Source organism: Ostrinia nubilalis, chromosome 21, assembly GCF_963855985.1.
Source record: "Ostrinia nubilalis chromosome 21, ilOstNubi1.1, whole genome shotgun sequence".
NCBI classification, from domain to species: Eukaryota; Metazoa; Arthropoda; class Insecta; order Lepidoptera; family Crambidae; genus Ostrinia; species Ostrinia nubilalis.
The window spans coordinates 7,370,142-7,395,123 of record NC_087108.1 but is presented as its reverse complement, the minus strand read 5'-3'; the positions used below and the strand labels follow the sequence as shown (position 1 = coordinate 7,395,123).

General features: G+C 40.0%; 4 protein-coding genes across 4 annotated transcripts in view; 3 read left to right on the top strand and 1 right to left on the bottom strand.

Annotated features, from left to right (window-relative positions):
• Positions 1 to 55: 55 nt before the first annotated feature.
• LOC135082213 (E3 ubiquitin-protein ligase Siah1-like) lies at positions 56 to 6,090 on the bottom strand. Its single transcript, XM_063976978.1, has 8 exons — positions 5,856 to 6,090; positions 4,464 to 4,595; positions 4,225 to 4,335; positions 3,397 to 3,555; positions 2,805 to 2,852; positions 2,473 to 2,683; positions 2,159 to 2,300; positions 56 to 1,971 (listed from the first exon to the last, which is right to left on the bottom strand). Exons 1-8 carry the CDS (start codon positions 5,888 to 5,890, stop codon positions 1,487 to 1,489), a joined length of 1,323 nt encoding a protein of 440 aa, XP_063833048.1. The 5' UTR covers positions 5,891 to 6,090; the 3' UTR covers positions 56 to 1,486.
• A 1,432-nt stretch (positions 6,091 to 7,522) lies between these two features.
• Positions 7,523 to 8,519, top strand: LOC135082244 (macrophage migration inhibitory factor homolog). The gene is made up of 3 exons (XM_063977014.1): positions 7,523 to 7,707; positions 7,954 to 8,126; positions 8,235 to 8,519. Exons 1-3 carry the CDS (start codon positions 7,600 to 7,602, stop codon positions 8,311 to 8,313), a joined length of 360 nt encoding a protein of 119 aa, XP_063833084.1. The 5' UTR covers positions 7,523 to 7,599; the 3' UTR covers positions 8,314 to 8,519.
• Positions 8,520 to 8,749: 230 nt separating this feature from the next.
• LOC135082245 (protein Red) lies at positions 8,750 to 18,090 on the top strand. The gene is made up of 11 exons (XM_063977015.1): positions 8,750 to 9,271; positions 9,492 to 9,689; positions 9,984 to 10,047; positions 10,448 to 10,522; positions 11,162 to 11,284; positions 11,755 to 11,822; positions 11,990 to 12,233; positions 12,659 to 12,806; positions 15,066 to 15,266; positions 16,494 to 16,660; positions 17,394 to 18,090. The coding sequence occupies exons 1-11, from the start codon at positions 9,123 to 9,125 to the stop codon at positions 17,478 to 17,480; spliced, it is 1,524 nt and encodes a 507-aa protein (XP_063833085.1). The 5' UTR covers positions 8,750 to 9,122; the 3' UTR covers positions 17,481 to 18,090.
• A 637-nt stretch (positions 18,091 to 18,727) lies between these two features.
• LOC135082455 (uncharacterized) overlaps positions 18,728 to 24,982 on the top strand; it is a 40,768-nt gene continuing 34,513 nt past the window's right edge. The window contains exon 1 of the mRNA XM_063977250.1: positions 18,728 to 20,012. Within this exon, the coding sequence (XP_063833320.1) occupies positions 18,819 to 20,012 (1,194 nt within the window). The 5' untranslated portion in view covers positions 18,728 to 18,818. The remainder of the gene's footprint in view (positions 20,013 to 24,982) is intronic.

The window sequence follows — 24,982 nt, the reverse complement described above, 5'->3', positions numbered from 1 at the left end:
CTGGTTTTAATTTTTTCACATAAATAATGTAGGATAAATAATTATGAAATCAACATTTATAGAACATCAAGATATTTATTTGAAATTACATAATACAATACACATTCACTTTCACTTATAAAACACAAGCTATGTGGGTAATAATACGTAATCTACGCATATTTGTTGCTAAAATAAAGATTACTTATTATAATATATTTTAGAGAAGGTGTACATTTTGTCTTCTGCGTGTAAGCAGTAAAAATTTAGAAATAATCACTTAAACAAGATTTTTATTCCAAAAACCCACTACCTCAGGTGGTTGAACTTGAAGCTTTGAATTGCCGGGCGACTGCTCTGTCCACTGTGCTATGTAGGAATTCTGAAGTGACTCGTCATTAGCCAGAGCGTCGCGTCACAACAAAAAAAAAAACAAAACCAACAAATGTATTGTCTTACCAATGTATTAATATGTAGGCGAGTAAAGGCTAACCTGAGGCAGTCAATAATGTAACTTACATTAATTTTACATTAAATGCTTTTATCTTATAACCAATCTAAATAACTACTTAGACTTTAGATAAATGTAGGATAACATATTTAACGTACACTTAAATATACTTAAGCACGTTACATCATATTTATTTCGTTGATTTGTAATTACATATTAACGAAAAATAATAATTCAATGGCGCAGTGTCCATTTTGTATTACAGCAGATTCTTGGTAGTTATCTGCTAAATTGCCAGAGGTAAACCCTAACTGGCTATCGATTCTTAATTTTTTGCTTCCAATGGGAAGTCCTACAAACAAGTCAAGTTAATAAGAGTTACCATCCAGGGATTGTTATGACAATGGGGTTATCCCCAAATGTGTAATATAAAAACATTCACCGTACATTGTTTAATATTTGGAAAAGATCAATAAAAGTACGGAGACCTCCGGATGGATGGTAGGTAACCCGTGGTAACACCCTTTTTGTGTGATACAAGTGGTATGAAAGTATCATATTATTATTGGGATTCTATTTCTTATTGACTTTTCTGCAATTTTGTTCCAAAAAACACTTCCACAGCTTTCAAAAACAGACGGTACTATGCCAAGTCTGTGCAATAGGTCCTTAGGACCTTGTCTACTCGTACAATAAAATCATTAGCTTAATGCAATAATAATGTACTTATCTTAATGCTGAATCATAAAGAAGGTATTAATTTTTATTTTGCTAAACTTCCTCGTTTTAGTATGTCATGTTTGTAGATGACATACAACAGGAACATCGTCCATCTATAATATTCCCTTATTGTTGTAAGACTAATCTTATAGGTTCTTACGAATTAAAAATAAGCAAATAATAACCCATTTAATAAGGGCCATGTCATCAAATCATGCAAAATCAAATAATTATTGTTTATGTTCAAAAGCAGATTTTCTAAGTGTAGGTAACCAATGTCCAGCATTTCAGAGTTTCATGATAAGATTTATCTTGTTATCTGCTGTTGTAATTTATTTAACGACGTCTTGGCCCACGTCCGCGGTTGTTATTCCCGAAATTGTTGTTATTACCCTCATTCTCTTTTCTAATATAGAACTTGTAAGTAATAGCGCCGTTGTTCAGGAAAGTATTTGCGTACGACAGAGGGATTACCGCACATTTGGAAATGGTTACGATGGTATTGATTGGTGTGTTTATAGGGTTGCACGTATCCTTATACTCAAACTTCCTCCGGGGTTCTGCTTTGTTGTAAATGTGGATTTCGTAACCCCATTTCGAAGCGCTATGTTGGCTGCCGATTAGTTGTACCGTCATGTACATCATGCCCTCTCCCTTACACACTTTGACATGGAAAAGGAAGTTAAAGGTTCCTATAACCACGTAGTACACGATGTGGTTGTCGTTGGATACGTTGAGTAAGCGCATTTCTGTGTCGACGTTGCCCTGACGGTGCATTTGGTGGACTTCGTCAAAGTGGGACGCCATTTGTGTGACTTTTCCTATAATAAAATTTAGGTATTAATTAAAGTAAACATTTTTTACCATCTTCTGGTTTGGTCTACGACAATTTGTAGGCCAGGGTAAATGTGTAGGTTTTCGTAGCACTACGCTTTTTTCTGAAGTCATCATAAATGAAACAGATTAATACTGGAATATTACTGACTTACTTACAGACTTGGTACTTACCACGCCAACTGCATTGTCCAAAGATCGCCGCAAGAGGGCAATTCATCACGCGATATTGGCACTCGATTAAATGACCGTCCATGTCACTCAACTTGAAGGACAATCTGCAGCCGTCATCTTTGTTTGGACAAGGTTGTGTCCTCTGCAAAAATAATTATGATTAAAAAGTACCTATAGTTGACTTTAAAATTATAGCTAGTACATACATTTTAAAATAAATTAAGCATTAAAATAATTAGCCTAAGGCTATATAATTTTATGCCCAATAGTTAATTGCATTTTAGCTGCTGCTGCTGTTTTATAAAGATTCTTACCTGGGCAACGTAATGTTCCAGATCGATATTCCTCATGTTGGTAATTGGGCCACCACAGATGCCACAACGGGCCATACGGTTTTTGCAGTGCAAGCATGAGCTGTGCCCAGTTTGGCACTGAAAAATGGTTGAAGTGTAATGATTTTTGCAAGTCGGGCATTTAACGTCGTCTTCAGCCTTAGTGTTACGCGTAGCCTTGCCAGTGCGGTTCCTAAAAATTAGTAAAAATACATAATAATATCATTATGAATATTTTAACCTGTTGCCCAAAATAAATGAAAAAATCTTTAAAAATATAAAAAGCAAAACAAAAAGGTATTATCGCATGTTACCTGGAAACGGATCTATTTCTGGGAGCTGGCGGAGCAGATGGAACTGATCTGTAAATAGATTAGAAATAAATCTGTAATTAGAGAAGAATGAGAAAGTCAACATTTATTTTGAAAATACATAGTACCTTCCTTATAAGTATTTTGCTCGTGACAAAGGTTTGAAAACCACTTAAAGGAAAGGAAACACCAAGGAAGTTAAAGGCTTAGGTTAAGTAGGTGTTTGCCTCGCGAATTATTATTGAGTGGTAAGTATTTATTCATATGTAATGAAATCATTGTAGTTTCTTTTCAAACAACAACTGTTTTTATTTACCTTTCATCCACATTATTTTTATGGCTAGCTTTAAGTTGGGATTGTGATAGTATTCCACTACTAGCTTTCTATTCAGAAGGGTTACCGTGTGATCTTACATAAGTTCACGTTCCAATACCACATTCAGAAAGATTCCTATATGTCATTATGTGACCTCAGAGGCTCAGAGATGTAAACGTTCCTGCATTATCAGATTCAGAAGGGTTTCTGTGGGATCTTATAGAAGTTAACGTTCCACTAGTATCTCTGCAATGAGTTTCGTGTGTCCTACTGACTGACCTTTCAGAACTCGGTGCAGCCGAAGAGCTTGATGCTGCATTTCCAAGATTTGGGTAAATACTAACAAAAGGATCTGAGGTTGACGGTACGGTTGTAAATTCCCTCGCGAGATTTTCTCCAGGAAAGCTGTAAGGTGCTCTTTCTCTTTCCAATGTTACGCTGAAAAAAAATAGAGACATTCAGCAAAATTTTCTACAAAAAAATGTTGAATGTTATTTATTTATTTAAAACTTATATGCACATAGAACGGTGTACATAAGGCGGACTTAATGCCTTTCGGCATTTTCTGCCAGTCAACCTTAGGGCCAAACTGAGAATGAAGTAGGCGGTATAGAATTATTACGAATTTAGAAAAAAAAATTACATAAATAACATATGAATACATACATAGACACATACATATATAATAATAGGATGGATGACAAAGGGAGAAAAAAAAAGAGAAGGAAAAAAAGGGGGAAAAAAAGGAGGTTGAACAGAAATCATGAAGATGAAACACTAGCGAGAAAATGTTTGCGCACATGAAATTTAAAGGTGGACTTGCTGGGAGCTTGCCTGACGTTTTCAGGGAGACCGTTCCAAAGACGAATGGAATGTAGAAGAAAAGAGTTGGAAAGAAAACCAGTACGATGAGAAGGAGTGGAAAGAAGAAGCGTATTAGAGGAACGTAGTTGACGAGAGTGAGTCGAACTGAGGAGCGTATATTGGGATTTTAGGTAAGAAGGAGAATTTGTTGAGGAGAAATGTTAACATATTGATTGTGTGGGGCAAAACACGCGCTGGATAATTTTTTTAAGAACATAATAAAGATTACAAAAAAGAACTTACGGTGTTCGATAAAGGGATCCAAGTCCAAGGGGACTTTGTTGCTGCCTTTGTCTGTCTAGTTCCCTTTCCTTCTCTCTCATTAGTCTTTCGACTTCATTACGAGCTTCTTGCCTAAAAATAAATGTTTTTATTAAGTCATAGGTAAGTACAGAAGACAACAGCACATCAAGCTGTGGCACAAGTAGTAGAAAGTTTGAAATTCATAATTAGTTAGGTATAATAAGTTTAGAGATACTCACTTGGCAGTCTCTCGAGCATCAGTGGGATCTAAGTTTAACTTTAATAATTGTTGGAATCGCTCATCAAACAGTCTCTTTTGTTGCTCCAACATTCTGTTTACCTCATCTTTGGTAAACTTAGAATTGGCCTCTCTGAAGCAAAATATTAAATTACGGAATATTTTAATAAATACCTACACACAAACTTAATGATTACTTTTGGGTTAGTAGAATGTTTTGAAACAACTGGGCCTACTTACTGACCAAGGACCTAAGTACATACTGAAAATCTGCGATATTTTGGACGAGAAGGTCGCGAAGCCATGTCAACAATTAAAATAGGCTAAAAAGAAGCCATTCTTGGACCCAATCAGACCATAGTCACCCTTAGTGCAATACCGAAAATAGGTGAAAGCACGCACATTCGTCCACTAGAAAGAAAAGGCTTTTGGGTTCTGTTTCATGTAATTTTGTGATTTTTGTCGAAGCTAGGTATATAAAAAGTGAATGAGTTTTTATAGTTTTATTGTTACTAAATAGCTTTAATGTTTATTTAGTTATGAGGCAGATGAATGATGTTACTAAAAACGGCTTTTATTTGAAACTAGATTTCCGCCCGCGGCGACGCCTGGGGATTTCCCGGAAATAATTCGATTTTTTTTGTCGTAAAACCATCCTTGGACTTCAACGAACATTAAAAAAAAAGAATTGGTAAAATTGGTCCAGGCGTTGTTGAGTGATGCGTTTACCAACACAACACATTTTGCGATTCAATGACGTGTGTCCTGGTCGAGATGGGGTAGAGGTGATGGGGTAGGTACTTTTACTCACAGCACAGGGGATTGGTGGGGAAGGTACTTGATTTAGCTCAATGGCGATGACGTGTAATTATCGTATAAATTAACGATTTTTTTATAATTCTTTGCATAAAACATTATTATTTTTGTAACAATGGATAGAGGATAGTGGTTATCAGACGATTGGAGGAAGCCGTTAATGATGTAGATTGTAGATTAAAAAACATGCCCCAACATTAAAATATCCCGTTTTACCAGGATAGGGGCAAGATGAATTATTGTCGTCTAGTTTTTAAAAATTCTAGTTACTTTTCAACGAATTATGTTACATTTTCAAAGATAGTTGCCATGTAGTAATATAAATGTAGAATAAGTGATTAATAAAAGGATTTTTTAACGTTTCACAAACTGTGTACTTTTGTAAGTCATCAAAATCCGGACAGTCCGGAGTCCGGACACGTCCAATTTCCAAAAAAAGCCAAACAAGTTAGGAGAAAGCCGGACACCTGGCAACCCTGGCTGATTTACCAAAAAAGCTTAGATTAATAAATTTATTAAATTTTATTAATCTAAGCAAAAAAGTAATCTAAGCAAAAAAGATTTAAAAAATACTAACCTTGCTTTACTTGAGCTTGATTGTTCTGCACCCATTGTAGTGTTTGACGTAAGTTATCTGATAAATATTCACCCAGTAAGTATGTAGGTACTTAGTTGATAATATTATGTTATTTTTATTTTTTTAACGACAGCAGATTGATTTGTTGACAGTTCAAAGAAGGAATCACACTGGAAGCCTCTAACCTAGGTACTGCGTTTATGAAGCACAGCAAAACCGTAGCAAAACTGCAAAATGTAGGAATACCAAACGATAAAAAGTCCCGAGCGGGTGAACGTAAATAAAGTTGTTCTACGTAACCATAGACAAACTTTGCATCAGTCGGAACTAAAATAACCCTTATTTCATGAGCCGTAAGACCTTTAGAGATAAAAAGCACGAATGTATTGTGGAATTCATCGATATCGATTTATTTGGTAATCCTTATTATTTCCATACTAATATTTTAAATGACAAACTGTCTTCTTGACTGCTAACTTTTAAAGCTGACCGATTTTAACAAACATAGGTTCATAGCATTAAGCAAGTAGGTAGTCATTTCATTTAGTTCATAGCTGTAATTTTCATGGCAACGGATCGTTTGCTGTCATTACATAACAGAACATCATATTTTAGTTAAAGCGGGACTAGGTAACTGCTTAGTGAAAAAATATTTTCTCGATAGCAAACAATTCGTTGCCATGAAAATTACTTACAGCTCTGAACGAACAGGCATCAGTATTTCCTTTGACAAACAGATATTATTTCAGAATGATATTCATGCTGGCGAAGCCGCCCCGGGTGCCAAGCATCAGGGGAGACCATTCTGGGGTGCTTATGGACTTATGAGGGTACCAAATCCATTCTACGCCGCTACTGAAAACTGGATCCATGCGTACGAAGTTACTAAAATCCCTTTTCCGCACCAGCGATTAGCTAAATGTTATTTATAATTTAGCTAATGTTAGAACTCTATGACCTCAACCCCAACACCTCAACCACCTAGACGTTGCAATTTTTTATCGAATCCGTCAAAACTCTTTAAAAAAAGGCTTTTCGACTATTTTCCGACTGGTTTGCGATTTTATTGTGCTCTTTGTCTAGACCCACTGCTCGCACAAAAAATACATGAATTTTCTCACCTTGCTTTCATCGATATGATTGCAAGGGCACAGCCAAAGAGCATAAAAGGCACAGCCCCCTTAGACAAAACGCACTTTTTGATCGAATCGAAAATTGAATCCGTCAAAACTCCATACAAAAAAGGGGCTTTTCGACCACTTTTCGACTGGTTTGCGATTATAATTTGCACTTTGTCTAGACCACAGTCTCTTTCTGAAAATAACCCATCATAGACAATTTAAAGACATTAAGATCCAAAGATATAATAACGTTGTCCAACACTGAACCGTCCCAGCCCCTATGATATTGATAGGAGGGCGCTACTATCAATATTAGGTTATTGTTCCGATTTTTGCCACTTGAAATAGTTTCGTTTGATTAAAAGGTATTAATTTAAAAGGTAAATGGTTTCTTTTTAAAATGTAATTTTAAATCGATACGATAATAAATTGATTTTAAGTTGACAAATACTACTCTATAATCTGTGGCTGATCTGTGGTGGCTGACTTGACGTTAATTTCTTTCATTCATTCTTTGATTCATTCATCATTCATTGTTGTGTAATATTTTGCTATCCATATCTGTGATTTTGCTACAGTGCAGCTTCCTTGCGGCTTTTTTTTAACTAACAAAATCTATAAAAATGCCGCATTTGAGAATTGAAACTAACGTTCCTAAAAACAGTATCTCTCAGGACTTTTTATCAAAGGCAACGAAAGTTATTGCTAAGACTCTTGGAAAACCTGAACAGGTAAGAAATTGATGTTGATTTTTTGTAACTTTTTTTGCAGAACTAGGTATGTAGTTATGTTACTAACTAGCCAATTGACTGATAAGCTAGAGGTCATTTAGGACACAGTAACTTTGTCTTGTTCAACAGAATAATCTTTTACACTGCAGCTATGGAAATTCTTATTACCTACATTAATACCGCTTACAAGGCAGGTTTAAATGTTTTGAGAAAGTTTTTGATAATATGTTTCGTTTCTTATTTCAGTACTGCGCTGTATCTGTAATACCAGACTTACCCATGAGCTTCAGTGGGACAACAGAACCTTGTGCCATCGCAACCCTGATGTCGATTGGAGCACTTGGAGTGGAAGAGAACAAAAAACATGCTAAAGTTTTGTATGAGCTTGTGCAAAAAGAATTAGGAGTGCCAACTGATAGGTATTGTTGTCCAAATGTAAACATTTGGACAAGTAATTTAATAATGGTTTATTACAGGTACCTATTTTATTTAGATTCTTACTAACCACTCCAATGTTTCTTTTTCAGGATGTACATTACATTCCAAAATGAGCAGACCAGTAATGTTGGATTCAAGGGAACTACTTTCCATGACATATTTGGTTGAAATGTTTTATTTTCTTTATTAAGCTAAGTCAAATCATATAATTATTAAGTTGTTATGTACCTATTTATATGCATAAATAAGAATATAAAATATATGACTATGAACAAAGTCATGAGGGGTTAAAAAGGAAATCAATGTTTATGTGTAAACATTTTTATTTGAAATATTATAATATTGTATAAATAAAGGATTATGTGCAACAACAACATTGGGAGATTATTTAATTTCTGATAAATCTAAAAGTTTGCTCGTAGCATTTAGCGAAAAACTCACTGTTGGTCTTAAAACAAACAGAAATAACTTATCATTTTCCATTATTCAGTACAGTATTTCATAGAATCGAACAATGATTGTTTTTGAAATCAATTTTTAAATAGTTAATGGAAAAAATCTAATTGCCTACTGAATCTGACTAACTTGGCCAAGTGGGAAGCTTTTTCCCATATTTCATTAAAGGGTTAAATGAAAAATGTTATGGAAAAGGTTTAATTAATTATTACGATACCTATACGATCAACTCCACAACTGATACGATTCGAATTATGGTTTTGTTGTTGGTTGATTATCTGTGGTGGTTTCGCTGGCTGTCATATTGACATTGACACTTGGGTTGACACAAAGATGGAGTTTGGTCTGTGATCGTCTATTTTGTGTGGTTTACGGTTTAATTATATTGTATTTTTAACCACATTTTTAACTGGTACTCGATCTTGAGTGTAATTTCTTTGCTGAATAAAACTTAAACGAAGTACTAAATCAGTACAGTTCCAGATAAACCTTCGACACCTGTGTTGTTAAGGTTTGCCAGGATGGAGGTGGATAGAAGCGTGGAGGACACTCCAGTGTCCCAGAGACTTACCAATGAAGACTTCAGGAAGCTGCTGATGACTCCGAGGGCAACGCCATCAGGGGGGGCTCATCCTGCTGGCTCTGTAAGAGAGGCAATGGCGAATGCGGGGTAAAAAAAACACTTGTTTTATAGCATCTGTTTAGACACCTTGCAGACTACAGATTTTGTCGTAGAAGCTGATCAAACTAACTGGTTTGCAGTTTTATACAAAACTGCTTGCATTTTAAAATAGGCTAGTTTGGAATTCCTGCCATTGATATCTGTTTTACTAACTCTATCGTCTATAATTTCTTGTTACATTGATAGTAAATTTAACTTGATATTTCAGGGCTATGCCCCCTCCAGCAGAAAACAAAAGTGAACTGCGTCGCAAGAAAAAGTCTTATTATGCAGCTCTCAAGAAACAAGAAGACAATAAACTAGCTGAATTGGCTGAAAAATACCGCGACAGGGCGCGGGAGAGGCGGGATGGGCTTAATGATATTGGTCCCACGGACCCTACAAGCAATACTAGTAGTGCTTACAGGTAAAAAAAAACAAAAACAACTACTTATTGATAACTAGTTTTTGCTATTTGTCTGTGAAAGATTGTTTGTCACAGATGTTATTCTGATAAATTAACAATAATACTGTAAAGTTTCATCAAAATCTGTTCAGTAGTTTTTGGGTGAAAGAGTGACAAACAATACATTTTTACTTCCTTAGAAACTCACATTTATAATTATAAAAAAAACAGAAAGTAGGATAAGATCATTGTTGTTAGACCATCACAGAAATGTAATTATAGTATAATTTATCTATTTTATATTTAATCTTTCAGAGCTGTGGCACCTGATTTGAAGTCCGGGATGGATGCTAAAGAAAGAAGAAGACAGCTTATTCAGGTTTGTTATCTTTTCTATGTGAGAGAGTGGGAGAGCATATGAAAAATATTGTTTTTATACCTGAACACTTAATTCTAAAGTCCGGTCGCCGAGCAAGTAGCTGTACGACGGGCGGCCGCAGAGAGTGTGCGAGCGCGACAGCAATACATATAATTAAGCGCGAGCGATAAGGATGGGTAGCTTGGGGTCACTGGACGAAATTCTATGTGCTAGAAGACCGGACTTTATTAAATTGGAATGAAGTCTATTTGTGACAACTAAATCAAGTGTTCAAAGTAAGGAATTTTTTCAAAACTTTAAAATAGATGTTAAATTTCATTCCTCCCTCACCATGAAATACCTATCTCTGTTATTTGCTGTATACCTATAATAAATATAATATGATTATTTTCTATTTTAGGAATCAAAGTACCTTGGTGGTGACATGGAGCATACTCACTTGGTGAAAGGTCTAGATTATGCCTTGTTGCAGAAGGTAAGATAGTGGTATTTGATTTAAAAAAAAACCTAGCATAAAACCTCCCTTGATTCTTCATTAGCAAGTATAAAAGTAGTTGGTAGACCAGCTTTAACATCACCAGACTGTTTGGCTATGTTGGAATAAGAATAATATTTTTTTAAATAACTTTTTAAATCACTTTTTTGTAATATTAGCAATGTAGTATGCTTGCTAACTACGTAATATACCCCCTTACTAATAAAAGTCTTTAGTATGGAAATGTCATTTTAAACAACTGTTCAACATTTGTGTAACTTTTTATTAGTAAGGGCCATAGTATTTACATAAATTGAATTGTATGATGCCACTTCCTGTCCATTTAGGTTTAAAGGCTATAAATACACATATTTTATTTTATTAGTTATATAACCTCTTTTATTTTTAAAATAAAATATTTTTTTTACTAGCTGACCCGGCGAACTCTGTTCCGCCTTAAAGGCAATAAATAAGCCATCGCAATTTTACCTTATTTGCTCACCGTTTAGACCTACCCTGGACTAAGACAAACATTTTAAAACCAAAATCAGCTCAATCGGCCCAGCCGTTCTCGAGTTTTAATCAGACTAACGAACAGCAATTAATTTTTATTTATATAGATTATGTGTCATCAAACAGGTCAGATCAGAGATTACGACGCGTGAGCAAGAGCAAGAGGCAGAGATGGAGAGATTGGTCGAGGCGCCGGCGCCCGCGCCCGTCGTCGAACCAGCCAAGGAGAAGAAGGAACCCGTAGTTGTGGTAAGTGTCTGAATGGTTGGCATTATTGCCAATTAATCTTTTTATTAAGATAAATAAAACTGTCACCATCATCATCATCATCATTTCAGCCATAGGATGTCCACTGCTGAACATAGGCCTCCCCCAATGATTTCCTCAATGGCCGGTTGGTGGCGGCCTGCATCCAGCTGTTACCATAATGTCTACTAATGTGTTTTATATCCTACCCAATTTTTTTGGGTTTGATGCAGACCTTTCCATTCGCATTTCGTCAAGAATTCAAAGATAGTCATTTTGTTCCATCTGCAAAATCGTAGATAAAGGTTGTGTTAACATTTTCAGCCTACAAGGTAAACTATTGTTTCAAAAATTGTAAGCTTTAGCTTTTATAAAGTGTGACCATTTTGCGAATGGGACGGTCTGCGTCAAACCCATTTTGTTTAGTATATTATTGTGTAAAACATTTTTTTAAATTATGAATGTTATTCCAGCAAGAGGAAGAAATGCAGTTCAAAACTCAAATGGGCAAAAACATTTTCAACATGTTGCTGGAACAAAAGTAAGAATGTTGTGTTAATATTTATTGATCAAATTAAAATTGTTGATTTATTTATTGTATTGAGTGGAAGATGTATTAATTTAATTACATATTTATTGTTTAAAGTTAGTTATTTAGTCGTTGACATGAAACAGCGTAAAAAACCAAAGAACATTATTTATTAACAGGAATAAAAAGGTGACCCGCAACGAGTTATTCGCGCCGGGTCGAATGGCGTACGTGGTCGAGTTAGAAGAGGAAGGCGCTATCGACAGCGATATACCCACCACGCTCACTCGCAGCAAAGCAGACGTGCCTGAACCAGACGAGCGTAGTTCTGCTTCGAGCGCCAACGACGTAGTTTTGGACAAACTGGCGCAGATATTCGCGTACTTGAGGCATGGACGCCACCGTCGGCTTAAAAGAGCTAAGGTTAGACTGGCTTTTACACTATGTTATCTTCTTTTAGCTTCTATTAACGACTTCTAGTGGCTACTAGAGGTGGTGGTTCTTTTGTTAGCCACCATCAGGTTCAAACGGGTTTGGTCAGGACTGGCTGGACTAGAGAGGTGAACCCACTCGTACAATCATATTCAGCTTACGAGGGGTTAATGGGACCTCATAAAAAATAGTGCATTAGGCCCGGTTTCCACCAAGGTGGATTAGGGCGGAAACGAGAGGAGATGACGTGACTGCCGGACTAATTTTTCTATAGAATTTAACAGGAGCTGTGCGGAGTGGAGAGGAAATGTGGAAATAGTGAAATCTGATCTCCCCGCTCCGCCTTGGTGGAAACCGGGCCTTAGGCTTAAACTACGAATGATTTAAGTTGTGTGTTTTATTGATTGATTGTGCAGGATAAGGCGGCAGAAAAGGGGCGTCCCGACGACTCCATATACGGCGAGATCGGCGAGTACGTGGCGGGCGAGCGCCGCGCCGAGCGCCGCGACGAGCGCCCGCGCGCCGGCTACTTCGACAAGCCCATGGACGCCGAGAAGGAGGAAGGTAGGCGTGTCCTTCCTGTAGTACAAGGGCGCCTCGATGACTCAAATACGGCGAGATCGGCGAGTACGTGGCGGGCGAGCGCCGCGCCGAGCGCCGCGACGAGCGCCCGCGCGCCGGCTACTTCGACAAGCCCATGGACGCCGAGAAGGAGGAAGGTAGGCGTGTCCTTCCTGTAGTACAAGGGCGCCTCGATGACTCAAATACGGCGAGATCGGCGAGTACGTGGCGGGCGAGCGCCGCGCCGAGCGCCGCGACGAGCGCCCGCGCGCCGGCTACTTCGACAAGCCCATGGACGCCGAGAAGGAGGAAGGTAGGCGTGTCCTTCCTGTAGTACAAGGGCGCCTCGATGACTCAAATACGGCGAGATCGGCGAGTACGTGGCGGGCGAGCGCCGCGCCGAGCGCCGCGACGAGCGCCCGCGCGCCGGCTACTTCGACAAGCCCATGGACGCCGAGAAGGAGGAAGGTAGGCGTGTCCTTCCTGTAGTACAAGGGCGTCCCGACGACTCATATACGGCGAGATCGGCGAGTACGTGGCGGGCGAGCGCCGCGCCGAGCGCCGCGACGAGCGCCCGCGCGCCGGCTACTTCGACAAGCCCATGGACGCCGAGAAGGAGGAAGGTAGCGTGTCCTTCCTGTAGTACAAGGGCGTCCCGACGACTCATATACGGCGAGATCGGCGAGTACGTGGCGGGCGAGCGCCGCGCCGAGCGCCGCGACGAGCGCCCGCGCGCCGGCTACTTCGACAAGCCCATGGACGCCGAGAAGGAGGAAGGTAGTGTCCTTCCTGTAGTACAAGGGCGGCCCGACGACTCATATACGGCGAGATCGGCGAGTACGTGGCGGGCGAGCAAAATCAAAATCAAAATCAAAAATATTTATTCAGTTTAGACCACAAGTGGCACTTATGAACGTCAATAGAAAATAATAAAAAAAGAAAAAGGTAGCCCTTATGGGGCACTTTACATGTCTCCTTATCTTTTGGGCCCTACCAGCGCTTCGAGACAAACATATGGCAAGTGCTGAGAAGAAACGCCGGAACAAACTCAGTCACCACTTATTGCCAGGAATTATCTAACGGTAAGAATAGTCAAATTTAAGTACATCAAATATGTGCAGACTGAACTGACCACGCATCCTTGTCATCAATATAGTCTCGAACCTTGTAGTACCCTTTGGACATAAGGGTATTTTTTATATGTATCTTAAATTTGTTTATTGGCAATTCGACAAGGTTGTGTGGTATTTTGTTAAATATGGTAATACATTTCCCCAAGAATGAATTACCTATCTTATGCAACCTAAATGATGGAACAGCAAGTTTATTCTTATGTCTCGTGTTAAATGAGTGGACGTCACTTTTCTTAGTAAATAAATGTATATGTTTACGGACATACATAATGTTATCAAATATGTATTGCGAAGCCACAGTCAATATATTGATTTGTTTAAAAACTTCTCTAAGCGAGTCACGTGGTTTAAGACCGTATATTGCCCGAACAGCTCTTTTCTGTAAAATGAAAATTGATTCTATGTCTGCTGCTGAGCCCCACAGTAAAAGACCATAAGACATAATACTATGAAAATAACTAAAATATACAAGCCTTGCTGTTTCAACATCAGTCAAGTTTCTGATCTTTCTCACCGCAAAGGCAGCTGAACTAAGTCTTCCCGCCAAGGCAGCAATATGGGGGCCCCATTGTAATTTACAGTCTAGGGTAATACCTAGAAAGACAGTAGAGTTTATCAGTTCAATGCGTTCATTATTTACTGTAATATTAGTATTAACTTGTTTGACATTAGGCATAGTGAATTTTAAACATTTGGTTTTTTTTGCGTTTAATAGCAAATTATTAGTTGTAAACCAGTCTAATACTTTGGAAAGAGCATTAGAGCGCCGCGCCGAGCGCCGCGACGAGCGCCCGCGCGCCGGCTACTTCGACAAGCCCATGGACGCCGAGAAGGAGGAAGGTAGGCGTGTCCTTCCTGTAGTACAAGCGGCGTCCCGACGACTCATATACGGCGAGATCGGCGAGTACGTGGCGGCAAGTGCCCGCGAGACGTGGTACTTCTACAAGCCCATAGACGTCGTAGAAGGACGATTTTTTTCATATTTAATTCTATCCGCTACGCGCGGTTTCAAAATTAGCACACGTAGATAATTTACGTTGTTCATAGTGGTGTCGAAGCTAGCCTATGCACTCAGGCTTTTTTCTTATCAACAATTTATTCAACAATTTACTATTTTTTTAAGGTCCAGGCCCGATGCCGCGTCGTCCGCTGCCGTCCACGGAGGAACGTGACAAGCGGTCGGCGGCGCTTCTGTCCCGATTGGCGGCCGAGCCCGAAGGCTACGCAGAGTGCTATCCTGGACTACGTGAGATGGACGACGCGATTGATGACTCTGATGATGAAGTGGATTACACGAAGATGGACGCCGGCAACAAGAAAGGACCTATTGGTAATATTGGAGCCTTTGTTGTTATCCCGACTGGCGGCGGAGCCCGAAGGCTACGCAGAATGCTATCCTGGACTACGTGAGATGGACGACGCGATTGACGACTCTGATGATGAAGTGGATTACACCAAGATGGACGCTGGCAACAAGAAAGGACCTATTGGTATGTTCAGAGCCTTTTTTCGCCTATTGGTATTTTTGTAGCCTTTTTTCTTCTGTCCCGGCTGGCTGCGGAGCCTGAAGGCTACGCAGAGTGCTATCCTGGACTACGTGAGATGGACGACGCGATTGATGACTCTGATGATGAAGTGGATTACACCAATATGGACTCTGGCAACAAGAAAGGACCTATTGGTAAGATTGGAGCCTTTGTTGTTATCCCGACTGGCGGCCGAGCCCGAAGGCTACGCAGAGTGCTACCCTGGACTACGTGAGATGGACGACGCGATAGACGACTCTGATGATGAAGTGGATTATACCAAGATGGACGCCGGCAATAAGAAAGGACCTATTGGTAAGATTGGAGCCTTTTTTGTTATCTTGGCTGGCGGCGGAGCCCGAAGGCTACGCAGAGTGCTATCCTGGACTACGTGAGATGGACGACGCGATTGATGACTCTGATGTAGAAGTGGATTACACCAAGATGGACGCTGGCAACAAGAAAGGACCTATTGGTATGTTCGGAGCCTTTTTTTCCTTTAAGGATGTGTGGGAGACTTTTTTTCTCTCACGGCTGGATAAGAAAGGATATATTGGTATGTTTGGATACATAACTAAGTAAACTATTTCATGTGTAACTCATAAACATTTTAATTTAAGTTTTTTTTTCCAAGAAGGCACTTATTTAGCAGCAGACCCCTAAAAACTCAGTAAGCAGTTCTCAGCTATTGAAAAGTAAAAACCCTTTTATGTAGTCATAGGTCTGAATTATCCCTAAATCTTTGGCAGAGTATAATTTGACTACTTCAGTCGTAGCTTCTTAACCCAAAAACTTTGTTTTAAAACCTTTAGATGAGGTAATCTGTTAATACCACTCATTGATTAATCACGAAATCTTAGAAACTACTAACTTCTAATTTGGCTGGTTTTTATGAAACTCCTCCCCTAAGGGGGAAAACGGGGTCCACGCGCACGAAGTCGCGTTAGGTTAGGTTATAATTTGGTGGAAAGTATATTCCCAGTTTCCCACTTCATTAAATGCTTCGTGCTAATTTCATCCGTATTACCTAGGTCGTTGGGACTTCGACACCCAAGAGGAGTACTCCGCATACATGAGCAGCAAGGAAGCGCTTCCAAAAGCAGCGTTCCAATATGGCGTCAAGACCCAAGACGGCCGCAAGACAAGGAAAACCAAGGATAAGAGCGAGAAGGCAGAACTCGACAGAGAGTGGCAACAGGTTGGTCAAACTTTTAACCCTTTATAGATCGTTTCATCCACGAAGACGCGCCCCACCATTCTTTCCCTAATGTTTGAGTGTTATAGGTACACGCTAAATTATCCATGAGTGCACACGAACGCTACAATAATGACGCTCGGATTGCTCGGATCAAACTCCCCGCACCCCGCGTTTCCCTCGACCAAACATTGGTGGGGCGCATCTTCTATAATCTAAATATCTCAAAGGTGACTGACTGACTGAATGACTGGTAGTGTAGATGTGAGGTAGATGTTATGACGTAGGCATCCGCTAAGAAAGGATTATACGAAACTCCACTCCTAAGGGGGTAAAACGGGATCGACGGGTACAAAGTCGCGGGCGGCCGCTAGTCTTACTAATATTATAAATGAGAAAGTTTGGGTATCTGGAAGTCTGGATGTTTGTTACTCTTTCACGCAAAAACTACTGAACAGATTGTGATGAAACTTTAACAGTATTATTGTTTATAACCCAGAATAACATATAGGCTATAATTTATGACGATCTGTAACAAACTAAGTTTCACGCGGGTGAAGCCGCGGGCAAAAGATAGTTCTAATATAAAATGAAATAAAACACGAAACGTTAATTTACTTTCTTTAGAAAAATAAAATCAATACCAATCAACAACGCACATATTAATTGCTAATTAAATGGTCCATTAGGCATACATTGCTATATCAATGAAGTTTTTCTCATTTATTTTTTACAGATTCAAAATATTATCCAAAAACGTAAGGCGCCGGCGTCTCAGTCGCAGACGAGCGACGAACCAGGATTCAAGACACCCAAGTTCTAACACTAACTGGACGGATAAAATATTAAAGGCCTGCACCACTTGCTGATAAAGTCCCAGATAGCCAATTAGAAACTTATCTGTCAGATAAACTACTCCTTTTGGTTTCATAGATATCGGAGAGAGATGTGGACGAAACAGCATGAGTAACTTTGAAAGGTGTTAAATAACTATCTGAAACATTATCAGGGACTTTTAGAAGTGGCCCTAAGGATTGTATTTTAGAAATAGTGTGATTTTGCTGACGGTTAAGACTTAAAGGCAATAAGAATGATGTAAACCACTTTGTATAATGTCCTAATTATGAACTTTGGTAATTTGAGTTCGAGGCAAATGACAACTCATGCTGCAAGATGTTTTATAAAATCTTCAATCATTCTTCAATAACCAAAACATGTGAAATCAGAATAGAAACTAAAGTTTTTAATTCCTGTTGAACCTGGGAAATGAGTTTAAAGTATGCCAATGAATTTGTAACTATGTTAACAGAAGTGGAGTTTTAAATGATTTGATCACTGAAGTTACATAATAAGACGTATATTCGATATAAAACATTACATTTAGGTACTTTATTGTAAATACAATTTTGTGTAATAAAAAGCTGTGTTGCATACGTTTGTTTTTTTATTATCCCATCATCTAATGCGTGTGAATTTTGTTTAGCATGTTACTGGAAAACAAAACGATAGTATGTATTATATTAATTTTAAATTGATATTACATTTAACTAAAACAGGTTATTTAGTTTGTGCTGATTAATCTGGCTTTGGTAAACATTTTCCGCTTCGGACTAAATTATCGAAATGAAATCTGAACATTCCGCTGCAGTCCTAATTTTGTATTAAATACTTTTAATTAAGACTGTCGTCAAACGATTTTGGGCTTGTTTAATTAAAAACCGGTCAAGTCAACTTTCGAAGTGGTAGTGCAAACAGTCAGTCGGGCGACCTAGTGTGCCCCATCGAATATGCAGCGAGGCCGAAGAAAACAATTATCTCCCATCGGCCGACCTTCAGATTTCACTGCAGCAAGACAAAAGTGAGGCATTCCGTCACGTCGATTGTGACGCGGCGCTGAGTGAAATGCGGCCGAATTCGCGACAATTCGTTTGACACAATGCCGGTTCATCGGCACTATCGGGCTCCTGCGGAGGCGTCTTCACAGGTGCGTAAGCGCAGGTATAGCGACCGGCCGCACCCCGCCCCCGCGCCGCGGCGGCCATCTTGAATTCCGCTCACTCAGACCCGCGCCCGTCTCGCGGCTGGCGCACGTACGCACGGCGAGCACAGTTGCAGTGTTTTCAAGTGATTCAGTGACATGTTGTGATCGTGCAGTGACGAAATGGAGTCGACTCCCATCTGTAGGTGTCGCGTGCTGTACCTCGGCTCCGCGGTGCCGCAGCAGAGCAAGGACGGCCTCCAGGGCATCCAGGAACCATTGCGCGAGTTGTACCCGGAAAAGGGAGCGACCAGCGGCGGCATCGACTCGTGGCTGTCCGTCTGGTCCAACGGCATCTTGTTGGAGAACGTCGACGAGAGCGGCTCGCGAGTGGCCAGGTTTTTTCCCATATCGAGCCTGCACTACTGCGCGGCCGTGCGGCGGGTGACCGTCGAGGGCGCGCCGAGGTTCTTACCCTTGGACTCGCCCTTCGCCCGGGCGCCCGCCCCGCGGCGGCCTCCTTTATTCGCCGCGGTCCTGCGCCGCACGCAAGGCATAAAGGTCTTGGAATGTCACGCCTTCATATGCCGCCGGGAGGCCGCCGCCAATGCGCTAGTTCGGTGTTGTTTCCACGCTTACGCGGACAGCTCCTACGCGAAACGTTTGGAGGCCGAGAGGACCCCTTCGCAGCTGCCGCCGGAACCGGATGAGGAACTCGAAGCGTTCGACGGCGACGAGAACCACAAAGTGTGGGTCGGCGAGATCGAGCGCGACGACGTGAGCGACGACATTCCTCACCCGACGCGGGCGCCGCGGCCTCGGCAGATCACGCGGCCGGCGTCCGTGCCGCCGCCTCCTCCGCCGCCGGAGGAGCCCAAAAAGAAGACGGCCACAGCGAAGAAAACGAAAAAGAAATCATCCGCCTCGGCGGACGAGTTGTACGCGACGATGCCGGGGCCGGCGCCGGTCATGAACGGCAGGTCACTGGGGCGCGCGCCGCCGGCGTGGGCGGCGGGCCACCCGATGGTGCTGGTGGCGCACCCCGCCGCCACTCTGCCGCACGCGCGCCCGGCGACCCTGGCTCACAGGGGCCGGGTACCCGCCGCGCTAGCACCCGGCCCTTATCCTGGAGTCCCTCCAGGTAGAGGCCGTCTCCAGTATGCAACTGTTGATCCTCGACGCTCGAAGCCCCCGCCCCCGCCGGCCCTGAAGGCCGCTCAAAGCATGAACGGGCTCGAAGCGGTAGAGGACTCCGGTGGAATCTACAGGAAGAAGGGCCACTTGAACGAGCGGGCGTTCTCATACAGCATCAGACAAGAACACAGAAGTCGCTCCCACGGATCTCTCGCCAATTTAAAGTTCGCTGCTCCACCTGAGGTGAGTTTGTATACAAATTAAAACTGCATATTATGTTGCGCCCGCGCAGTGAATGAATCTTACTTGTTTATACAGTTGTTTTATCCGTGCCGATGCTCCTTACGTGACAAAGTTGCCGTGGAGCAATCGGCACAACACAATTATCGTATTATTATCGCTTCGTGGAGATGCAGCCGGTTACACAATGTAGCGGGTAACGACGCACAGAGACAACTCGGAAAAATAATGTCGATGACCAACTTCGTAGTTGCGATTGCGACTTTCATTCACGCTGGCCTTTGCTCTCTCTTAACAAGAAAGGGGCAAAAACTGGGCGTAATGTATACCCACAAGTTGGCATACACTCGAGTTTTTGCGATCGGGCTGATTCAATGCATTCGCAATGTCCGTTTCTTGTATGCGCGAAATCAAATTGGATCTTTTGGCGGTCGGTGGATCTTTTTTCTTCGTTATGCAACTTAATGGTTTGCCGACACTCGGTTCCATAATTGCTTTTCGCCCTTGATGTTGATTGATTCTTTCATTACGTAAATAGCTTCGAGTCTAACTTCTGAAGAAACTACATGCATAGTTTTCCGATAAATTGTAACGATATTAGGTTTATTAGAATAGTGAATCACCGTGTTTAGAAAGTTTTAAATAATTTCAAGTTTTTAACCTGTATCCAGGATACCAAAGCTATAAGTGCTGATATGGCTAGTAACATCTTAAAATTCAAATTCAAATAGTTTATTCAGTACTTAGTCCCCTTCTAGGGCACTTATCCACGTCCCAAATATAGCTTGCCCTACCACTTCGGGACAAATATGGGCTGGTGCTGAGAAGAAGTGGCGGAAGAAACTCAGTCACCTTTGTCAGGCTCTTTTTCAATAAAAATACAGTAATTTAAAGCTTATAAAACACCTATGTAACAGGGCAAATCTGTCGTTGCGTTAGCAAAGAGGGCACAGCAAGTTGTAATCTATGAATGCTGTTATTCTGGTATTGGTGGCGGAGGCTGCGATGGCTTGCGGTTACATCTGTAGGAACCAGTCTGGGACCAGTTAGAAATGTTGAGGCTATCCGAGGCTACTTTTATAGGTTTGCTATTAATCGCTGCCGTATCGCCCCTTGGTAGGCTGACTCTACCTAGGTATTTATATTTATAACGATTACATAAACAGAGGTTTTAAGTCAAAGAAACCTGAACTTTGTTAAGGATCATCGACTTTGAACAGGTTATCTAGAAAAAAGTGCATTAAGTAGTTAGCTTTGTTATTAATGGAATTGAATTTAAATACATAACTAGTCGTTGCATCGTTGTGAATAAACAATACAAGCTACAAACTTATAGTCACTAAATTGTTGAATAAATTATGAAATACTACGTGTTTGCTGTTCATCTATCACAATACTAAAAAGGAAGTAAGATCTAGTCATAAACATTAGAAATCGTGAAGTAAATATGATTAACAAGAACATTTACATATCTAATTAAATAATCAATTAGTTTTAAAGTGACTTCTTCGTGTATAATCTAGTACTGGACATTGAACTAACCTTTACAGTCAATTTGACGCTCAATTTTTTTAGGAATGCTTAGATACAAAAATGATACTCAAAATAAATTACAGCCGTGCGAAGCCGGGGTATCAGCTAGTACGATAATAATTACATACATGCATGCAAGATAGTGAGTGCCGTGTGTTTAATAAGAAAAACATTTTATAAATAATTATGCATGAGCTCATCCAACGGCTTACGTAAGTGAGCAAAAAATCTTTAATAACAGTGTTGCTTGATCGTTATAATAAATCAATGAGATGGAATTAACGCGAGGAAACCCGACTGCATTCCGATCCCTTGTGCATTTTGTGTTGTGGAAAAGTGAAATCATTGCATTTGATTTGAAGTTGCATCTATTATTTTTAATAGAAAGCCTTAAGAAGATGGGCTGAACGACTGCTTGGCAATCCAAACTTACCCCTAATTTTAAGGTAGGTACCTTAAATTAGGGATTTTTAGTAACTGCACATTAATCTGTATAGCATTAATAAATAACAAAATAGATACATAAATAAACTACATAATTAGTGGTAATTATAATATGAATCTAGCCTATCATCCATCTAGTAGGCTGACAATAGTGACTGAGTTTCTTGCGCTGCTTCTTCTCAGCACTGGCCCATTTATTGTCCCGAAGCAGTAGGGTTAATACTGGGACGTGTAAAAGTGCTTTTTTAAAGCCTTTTTGCAAAAATAAATGAGTTTTATAAGTTGACTTTTTTAGTAGCCTATTTCGTTGATCCTCTGACGCGTTGAACTCTTTTGAGTGAACAAAATTATATCAAAGAGCTTTTGGATATCAAAGCTTATTTCAGTGACTATTGATTGTGCGATTTTCATTTATGTATATTTATTATGTATCTGGATGTTTTATTCGTTATATGTTGCCATAATTAATATTTCCGTAATGATAATATTGTTTAATAAATATTTAATAGTTTTCCGTAAAACATTATATTTAATTAAGCGCACATTTATTTTATAATATACAAGTCTGTTATATCTATAATAGTAACATTATTGCCTATTATGTTGTCATTAATATTAAATAGTTGTCGTTAATGTTCGTTAAAGCACGAGTATCAGTAGTCAATTGCGTGATTTTGAATTGAAATGGTAATGCTAAGTATTGAGGAGCAATGAAATTAGATAGTAGAATAAAGAAAAACAAAAGAAAGCCACGTGTTTCCTTTAGGAACTTTATATAGGGTGTTTAAGTCTTGTTTAGGTAAAACTGAAAATTCTAGAAAGAAACAATAAGGCTGAGTTGCACCATTTTAACCGTAACATTAACAATAACCGGTGCTTTTTGTATGGAGTTTGACAGAAATTTGACGTTTGTCTAAATTACAGTAAGATGGTGATGATGTTATTAGTCATTGTAGTAAGTTGTTAACCCTTTGATTGGTCTAATACTCAAAGTCAAGTAAGGAAGATCTGTGCTTGAGTGTAATTCGTGATTTCAGTGTCATTTCGTAACTGGCCCTAATAATCCTGACTATAAGTGACCACCAGTAAATCAACGTAAGCCTGACGTGCCTGACGCGTCATATATCTTCCAAACTCTCTGCTACTCCTCTCTGTAATAAAGTACTAGATAATGAGTGACACACATGCGACTCGATCGTATTTCACACGTCGACAGTTTTTGCGCCGAGTAATCCGAGTGGTGTTGTGGGAATGGACGTTGCATTAATAACGCATTTCAACACCCTGGCTTATGTTTATACGAAGATAAACACGATATTTGATTTGCAAAGTAATATTAGTTGTAGAGGTTATATTCGTTCTTTCGTTTCAGCCGAAAGACGTCCACTGCTGGACAAAGGCCCAAGGAATTTGTGGAGAGGTAATATAGATTTTTTGAAATACCTAAAGTAATAGCGTGGTGTATGATTTCATTGCAACATGCAAGGGTTCAATAAATTAAAGCCTCATTTTGAAAAATGAAATATTTTTAGTTACTGAGGCTGAGTTACACCACCTCATTTTAACCGGAACTATTGTTATAGTTACTGTTGTAACCGGTTTGTTAAACTTAAAGTAAGGTGACTCGGCCTAAATTTTTTGAACAATTCGACCTTATCTTGCTAATGATTTGTAAAATTAAAAATGTCTACTAACATTTAAAACCCCTCATTTGGGGAAGTAATTTTACGTTATGAAATCAAGACCACAGTTTACCAATATAATTTAAACTATTGTCAAGGGCCTGATTTTTCAATCGTCGGATAACTTTTATTTGAAGAATAAGTTTGGCACATTGACAGTTTCAGTATGGGAAATATGTCAAAATGTCAAACTTATTCTTCGGTTATAAGTTATCTGACGATTGAAAAATCGGCTCTAAAATCACCAAACTTCTGACAAATATGTATAATCCGTCTCTGTTCTAATTCATTCTCAGCAGATTATGCGACGCATTCTGAGACTAATATTTTTGCGACAGCCAATAAGTCCCACCCAAGGCACAGTAACACTGCACTAGTTTACTTTGCCCGCTGTTTCATGCGCGTGCGACCCTCCTATTGTCGTCTTAACAAACTTATCGATCACTAGACACTAGCTATTGTACACCCTATGTGCAGGTCATAAGAGTTAGAAGTAGGTCTTATGTATGTTTGTCAGGTGGGATCACGCGGGCGCCCGACAACGGTCAATGCTTTTGCGATGGGTTTCATCAAAAGTTCATAGCAACTTGCTAAGTGGTTAAGAGAATGAATGCGTGTGTATTGACCAATAACTCGTACCGTATCACGTTAACAGCACACGATATAACGTTAGATAACTTGGCATTTAACACAAGACAATGTTCTCAAATTGATTTACTCGTACTGACTGACTCACTCATCACGAAATCTCAGAAACTACAAGTGCTAGGAGTCTCAAATTTTGCATGGGGTTCCTTTTAGAATGTAGGTGCTCACTAAGAACGGAACTCCACCCCTAAGGAGGTAAAACGGGATCCACGCGTACGAAGTCGCGGGCGGCCGCTATAGTTAGTGATAAAGATTAATTTCACACATCCCTGACAATCAATTTATCAACCTTAAAGGTAGCCTTTCGAACTAAGCGTCACAGTCGCAGCGTCTTTAGCTTTGGTCTTAAAGGTAACCTTTCGAAGCGAGTTAGTGACGCGGCGTTGGTGGCACAAGACCAAAGCTAAAGATGCTGCGTCTGTGACGCTTAGTTCGAAAGGCTTAAGGAACCTTTATTCAGCTTCAGGGCTTCTAGAATGTCTGCAAAGCAACAAAGTCCTACTCACATGACTCCGATGTACTGTCATGAAAATCTTATTAAGTTTACCCACGTTACACGATGCATGCGTGCGTGTCGTGTCCATGCACGTCACGAAGTTAGTTTGTTTCACGTGATTAGTTCCTTTCTGCCCACCAGATGTCATGTCACGTCACTGCGCCTCAAAA

Bases quoted from the DNA above. Each gene is read 5' to 3' on its own strand.
- LOC135082213 (XM_063976978.1), bottom strand. From the start codon at position 5,890: ATGGGTGCAGAACAATCAAGCTCAAGTAAAGCAAG. The intron at 4,336-4,463 runs GTGAGTATCTCT...ATTTATTTTTAG, and splicing joins GATGCTCGAGAGACTGCCAA to GCAAGAAGCTCGTAATGAAG. The intron at 1,972-2,158 runs GTAAGTACCAAG...ATTTTATTATAG, and splicing joins TGGACAATGCAGTTGGCGTG to GAAAAGTCACACAAATGGCG.
- LOC135082244 (XM_063977014.1), top strand. From the start codon at position 7,600: ATGCCGCATTTGAGAATTGAAACTAACGTTCCTAAAAACAGTATCTCT. The intron at 7,708-7,953 runs GTAAGAAATTGA...TTCTTATTTCAG, and splicing joins CTCTTGGAAAACCTGAACAG to TACTGCGCTGTATCTGTAAT. The intron at 8,127-8,234 runs GTATTGTTGTCC...TTTCTTTTTCAG, and splicing joins TTAGGAGTGCCAACTGATAG to GATGTACATTACATTCCAAA.
- LOC135082245 (XM_063977015.1), top strand. From the start codon at position 9,123: ATGGAGGTGGATAGAAGCGTGGAGGACACTCCAGTGTCCCAGAGACTT. The intron at 9,272-9,491 runs GTAAAAAAAACA...TTGATATTTCAG, and splicing joins GAGGCAATGGCGAATGCGGG to GGCTATGCCCCCTCCAGCAG. The intron at 10,048-10,447 runs GTTTGTTATCTT...TTTCTATTTTAG, and splicing joins GAAGAAGACAGCTTATTCAG to GAATCAAAGTACCTTGGTGG.